A 6,989-nucleotide genomic window follows, 5' to 3' on the forward strand; every position below is an offset into this window, starting at 1 on the left:
ATGACAAGAAGGGCCCGGTTTGAACAGACAAACTTGAGGGGCACCACATTAGACACAATTTAAACAGGGAATTCCCATAAGGCCTATTAACCCAGGCCATCAGGAACCCCATTGTCTTGGAGGTTAAGAGCAGAGCCTATTCCAACTTGGTTTAGGTAGCCAAACGATATGAACGCGTATGATGGAAGCTCGGATCCCAGAGAGTTTGTAATGGTATTCCCAACAACAATGTGATTGTGTGGAGAGTCAGACTCTCTGCTATGTAGGACATTCCCCGTTTTTCTAAGAAAACAAGCATTAGAATGGTTTAGAGCCTTACCAGACAATTCAATTGATAGTTGGGCGGAACTGTCACTGCGATTTACACAACAATTTTCTCATTGTGGACCCCAGCCTAAAACTACACTCGATTTATGTGGGGCAAGGCAAAATCCCAGTGAGAAGTTGAGAGAATATTATGAGCGTTTTCAAGCGGAAGCTAGACAAGTCAGAGGGTTGGAGAATCAAACGTATTTGTTGTTATTCACTACCGGGTTACAACCAGGAGGGTTGGCGTACTCGTTGGCAAAAAAGAGTCCGGCTACGAATGAGGAGTTGTTGGAAAGAATTCGAAAGTACATTCATCTGGAGGAATTTAAAACCTCTCAAAAACAAATTGAGCAAGGTTTTCGAGAAGAAATGCAAAATAGGAGGCCGGATAGACCTGCGGGGAGAGGTCAGTTTGAAGAAAGGCAGCCTCGCTTAGTCGGAGAAAGATTCTTAGAAGCATACAGGAAGGAGTTTATGCCGTTGAATACTTCTAGAGCTCAGATATTGAAGGAGGTAATGACTACATAAATGATAAATGTTCCCAGGCCGCCACCTATTAGGTCCAGTTACGCGCAGGCTGATAAGACAAACTGGTGCGAGTTTCATAGAGGGTATGGGCATTTCACAAACGATTGCTTTAATTTACAGAATGTTATTGAACGATTAATTAAGGAGGGAAAGTTGCAAAAGTATGTGAGAAGGGGAGAAGGAGAAGCATGTAGAGAAAGAGACGATAAAGGCAGGCGACCAGATCGAAGTCGCAGCCCGCCCGGAGGAAGAGGTAGAAAAACAAATAGGGGCCAAAAGATAGAAGTACAGACATCACCCAGCCAAGTACAGGTGGGGCACATATGCACTATAGCAGGAGGGCGAGCTCGAGGTGGAGAATCAGGTAATGCTCGAAAAAAGCATTTAAAAATGTGTATGGCTATTTCTGAGAAGCCTCGTTTTAAAGAAGAAAGAAGAAAGACGGGTAAACAGATAGTGTTTGAAGATTTGGATGATGAGATTTTGGATCCGAAGCATGACGATCCTTTAGTTATTTCAGGATTATTAGCAAACTATCGAGTTGATAGGATGTTAGTATATCCTGGGATCTCGGTGGACATTATATTTTGGGATGCATTTAGGAGGATGGATTTAGATTGTGATCAGCTGGAGCCATGTGGAGCTGATTTGTTGGCCTTCACAGGAGATAAAATTAAGCCATTGGGATACATACCATTAAAATTAACACTAGGCAAGGCGCCTACACACAAGATAGTGACTTTGTCGTTTGCAGTTGTGGATTTGGGGTCTGTGTACAACATTATTTTGGGAAGATCGTTCATGAAGAAGTTCAAGATCTTCTTGTCAATAAATCAGTTGGCTATGAAATTCGTGGCCAAAGATGGAAATATAGCTACAGTAAGGGCGGATCAGGTGGTCACTCGAAGTTGTTATGACATGAGTTTAAGGATTCCACATGAAAGCAAGAAAGAAAAAGTAAAAGTAGAAGAAATAAGGCCAGAGGGAGGTAAAATGATGGAGTAAAAAGAGCAGGCGGGTAAGAAGGAAGAGAAAGAAGAGCCGCGAGTAATGATAGTAGAGATGGATCCCTGAGTTGAAATTAATAGAGAGACCAGAGCCCGCTGGAGTAATGGTGGAAGTCTAGTTAGGAGCATTGCAGGAGCAAGTTACAAAAGTAGGTTCCGAGTTAGAACTGGAGGTGGCAGTAGACTTGAAAGAATTGTTGAAAAAGAATGCTGATCCATTTGCATGGAAGCGTTCAGATATGCCCGGGATGGATTCAGCTTTGTCTTGTCACCGATTGGCAATAGTTCTTGGCTCGAAGCCAGTGGCTCAGAAGAAAAGGAGGTTCTGCGCGGAAAGGAGGAAAGTGATTGAGGAAAAAACCAAAGAGTTGTTGGAAGCCATATTTATTAGAGAGATAGAGTATGTAACATGGCTAGCCAACCCAGTGTTAATTAAGAAACCGGATGGTAGATGGAAGATGTACAGATTTGAATAAAGTCTTCCCCAAGGACCCGTTTCCACTTCCGAGTATTGATCATCTAGTGGATAGTGCATCTGGGTACAAGGTATTATCGTTTATGGATGCGTATTCTGGGTACAATCAGATACCGTCGTGGAAGGAGGATCAAGAGAAAACAGCTTTCATAACTGAGGATGCAGTGTATTGTTACAATGTAATGTCGTTTGGATTAAAGAATGCAGGAGTGATAAACCCTTGGTTTACCATATTTTTAGGCTAAATTATACAAGAATTATATGGTAGATTGCATGGAATTCAAGGTGTTATATGATAAAATCATAAAGATTTGAAAATTGAGCTAATGTTTTGATATCTTGCTAATTTTGAAGGTAAATCCACAAGATTTGGTGCTAAGAAGTGATAAAGGAATCATAACAAAGATTTGAAGCCCAATCTGTAGGATCTTAGAGGAAAAAAGGAAACAAATATGATTTGATTGAGAATAGATAGAGATCTATGGGGAAATTTGATGAGGAATTAAAAAAAGATGTGGTCTCTAAGGTTATAAATAGGGAGCTCAAGGTCAAGGGACTCATTCACAGACACACCACGGGAAATACACAAAGACCCAAAGGAGGAATCCTGTTGCGGAGCGTTGGAGCACTGGGGAACCAAGTCAACATCACACCAATGGAGGCTTGGAGAACTATTTTCTTTCTTATTGCTTTTGAATTCAGTATGCTAGGCTAAGTTTTTCTGTAGTTAGGGGTAGATAGAACCTAATTGAATCCTTATGTTTATGAATTAAATTGTCTCTTAATTCTTCTCTTTTTATATTTGAATAAATTTTTATGTCTTTAATGCTTTCAATGAGTTTGCTCCTTATACATTGATTTAGGAGAATTGTATGACAATAGGGATGTTGGTGCATGAACCCTGATTTGATAAATTTATCACAATCCTTGTGATCTAGGGATAGACATAGGGAAATTGTGCAATCTTTAAATTCTTGATCTTAATGCATGTTTTCTTAGGGAATAATCGGGGAATTAGAGTTCTTTCAAGATCACATAGCTTTAGGGTAACAAGGAATTAAGCCCTAATTAACTTAGAAAGAATTGAGTGGCATTATATTAAGAGCAGATTCTTGACAGTTTAATTCATAGCATATAGAGGAGATTGGGGGAAGTCGAAACGCTAACTATGCGTGTTTTAAATCTTTAATCAATCATCTTTTCATTTGCTTTCTAATTTTGAATTTTAATTTGCATGTTATTAATTGTTTTTAATTTCACTTCTCTTCATCTCAATCTTTGTTGTCCAACTAAATCGTTGTTAGCGAACTAGTGCTTGAAAACCAATCCTCGTGAGAACGATCTCGTACTCAGTACACTTTTATTACTTTTACGACTGGTGCACTTGTTGAAGTCGCAACAAGTTTTTGGCGCCGTTGCTGGGGATAAACACTTTTATTACTTGCTGACCGGTGCACTTTTATCAAACATTGTCGTTTATGGATGCGTATTCCGGGTACAATCAGATATCGTTGTGGAAGGAGGATCAAGAGAAAACGGCTTTCATAACTGAGGATGCAGTATTTTGTTACAATGTGATGCCGTTTGGATTAAAGAATGCAGGAGCAACTTACATGAGAGTGATGAACAAAGTATTTAAGGAGCAGATGGGTAAAATGTTGGAGGTTTACATGGATGACATGATTGTGAAGTCAGGAGATGGTAAAACACATTTGGTGGACTTGCAAGAAGTTTTTGAGCAAGTCAGGAAGCATAATATGCTATGAATCCAACTAAGTGTGCCTTCGGGGTCCCGACGGGAAAGTTTTTGGGATTTCTTTTGACAGAAAGGGGGATTGAGGCCAACCCGGATAAATGTAGAGCTGTGCTAGAAATGAAGAGCCCGAAAAAATTAGGGATGTCCAGAAGCTGAATGGGCGAGTAACGACATTATCTAGATTCGTAGCAAAGTCGGCACACGTTTCTTTGCCACTGTTTCAATTGTTAAAAAAGGGAAGTAATTTTGTTTGGACAGAAGAGTGCAAAGTCGCCTTTCAACATTTCAAGAAAATTTTAGCTTCACCTCCAATTTTAAGCAAGCCGGAACCAGGTGAGCTATTATTTTTGTATTTGTCTGTTTCGCAGGAAGCAGTCAGCTCAGTTCTCGTCCAAGAAGGAGAAGATGGTAAGCAAAAACCAGTGTACTTTATAAGCAAGGTACTGCAAGGTGCTGAGGTGAGATACCAGCATGTAGAAAAAGTGGCGTTTGCATTTTTAATTACAGCAAGAAGGCTTCGTCCTTATTTTCAGTGCCACCAAATAATAGTTAGAACCAATCAGCCAATCAAGCACATGTTGCATAAACCGGATCTTGCAGGTCGGATGGCGGCATGGGCAGTAGAGTTATCTGAATTTTGAATCTGTTATGATGCACAGACAACAATTAAAGCACAAGCTTTGGCAGATTTTGTGGTGGAAATGACGCATCCCGAAAGTACACAAGAAGATAGTTGGTGGAAGTTATTTGTGGACAGATCATCCAATAAAAGAGGCAGTGGAGTAGGGATTATAATAGAGAACCCGGAGGGGGTAACAATAGAACATTCATTGACGTTGGAGTTTCCCACAAGTAATAATCATGAAGAGTATGAAGCAATGATCGATGGGTTAATTCAAGCAAGGGAGCTCAGAGCAGAATGTTTGGAAGTGTATAGCGATTCACAATTGGTGACATCGCGGATAAGTGGGGTTTACCAGGCTAGAGGGGAAGTTATGATCAAATATTTAGCAAGAGTACAAGAATCGATGAAAGAGTTTAAAGAAGTCAGAGTGGAACATATCCAGAGAAATGACAATGTCCGAGCAGATGTTTTGTCAAAACTAACGAGTACCAAAGCCACAGGGAATTTGAGGACAATTATACAGCAGAGCATCCGGGTACCGAGGGTAGTTTGGATGGTGGAAGAAGGAGATTGGAGGAATCCGATTCAAGATTTTTTAGAAAAGGAGAAGAGCTCAAAGATAAGATGGAAGTGAGTAAGTTGAGGAGAAGATTTGCATGGTTCGTGGTGATAGAAGGACAGTTGTATAGAAGAGGGATTAACTCGCCTTTACTGAAATGCATAGCCCCGCCGAATACTGAGTATGTATTAGATGAAATCCATGAAGCTATTAATGGACATCATCTTGGAAGAAAGTCCTTGGCGAGAAAAGCTATACGAGCAGGGTATTTTTGGCTGACAATAGGGGAGGATGCCAAAAAACATGTACAAAGGTGTGAGCAATGTTAGAAACTTTCCAATATATACAAAGCTCCTCCAGAAGAGTTATTCACGATCTCGTCCCCATGGCCATTTTTTAAATGGGGAATGGAACTTTTAGGCTCATTTCCCAAAGCAGCTGGAGGAGTTAAGTATTTGATTGTTGCAGCAGACTATTTCACAAAGTGGATAGAGGCAGAACCCGTGGCAAGTATTACTGCTCGGAAAGTCCAAAAGTTCTTTATTGGGAAGATAGTTTGCAGGTTTGGTATCCCGGCTATAATCATTACGGACAATGGGACTCAGTTCATAGATAAAAAGTTGTGACAAGCGGTGGTCGACTTAGAGGTGAAGCATCACTTTGCAGCAGTGGAACATCCACGGACAAATGGGCAGGTAGAGTCTGCGAATAAAATTTTGACGAACGGGTTGAAAAGGAGAGTTGAAGGGTGTAAAGGAAATTGGGTGGAAGAGTTAGACAATGTGTTATGGGGTTACAGAACTTCAGTACAGTCTAGTATTCAAGAAACCCCATTCAGGATGACATACGGGTTTGATGCAATGTTACCAGTGGAGGTTGGAAAACCATCATGGAGAAGGAAAATGATGCAAGAAGAAAAGGAAGAAGAGAACAATGAAAAGATGAAGATTGATTTACAGTTACTGGAAGAAGAAAGAGAGAAGACAGCAATGGTGGAAATGACATCCAAACAGCGAGCAGCAACAACGTATAATCAGATGGTGGTAAAAAGGTCATTTGAAGTTGGAGATCTGGTGCTCAGGCGGCCAGATGTGGGAAATAAAAATGCAGGAGATGGTAAGTTGGCAGCAAACTGGGAAGGTCCATACCGAATAACGACTTCTACTAACACAGGAGCTTATCAAGTAGAGCATTTGGATGGGAAAACAATTCCAAGGTATTGGAATGCTGGGAAGTTAAAAAGGTATTTTAGTTAAGGAACTCGTTTTAAGTAGACATAGGATGTTGAAGTTGTAATTTTAGCAGTTTATTTTAAATAGATTGTTTTAGGAAGTTTATGGTTTTGTTTTTAGTATTTTCAGTTATAACCTTTGAATTCAATAATACAAGCGAGTTCTGACAACAATTTTTGGTATATGGAGAACATAAAGTCCCTTGTCGCCAGAATTGGCCTCTTGGGCACCCGTACAATTCCAACTCGGAAACGGAAAAACAAAGTCCCTTGCCGCCAGAATTGGCCTCTTGGGCACCCGTCTAATTCCAACTCAAAAATGGTAAAACAAAGTACCTTGCCGCCATAATTGGCCTCTTGGGCACCGGTCTAATTCCAACTCGGAAACAAGAAATGATAAAGTATTTTGCCACCAGAATTGGCCTCTTAGGCATGTGTACATTTCTAAATCAGAAACGGGTATAACATTAAAATCCTTAATGGCCAGAATTAAATTATA

The 6,989-nt window shown here is 40.3% G+C and overlaps 1 protein-coding gene across 1 annotated transcript; it reads left to right on the plus strand.

Moving 5' to 3' along the window:
- The first annotated feature begins 837 nt into the window (after positions 1–837).
- LOC133287290 (uncharacterized) lies at positions 838–1,842 on the plus strand. The gene has a single exon (XM_061484860.1). The coding sequence runs from the start codon at positions 838–840 to the stop codon at positions 1,840–1,842; it is 1,005 nt and encodes a 334-aa protein (XP_061340844.1).
- The last annotated feature ends 5,147 nt before the right edge of the window (positions 1,843–6,989 follow it).

This window comes from Gastrolobium bilobum, unplaced genomic scaffold (genome assembly GCF_033153095.1).
Source record: "Gastrolobium bilobum isolate Gb01-03AN ecotype WA unplaced genomic scaffold, APGP_CSIRO_Gbil_v1 utg122427, whole genome shotgun sequence".
Classification (NCBI taxonomy): Eukaryota; Viridiplantae; Streptophyta; class Magnoliopsida; order Fabales; family Fabaceae; genus Gastrolobium; species Gastrolobium bilobum.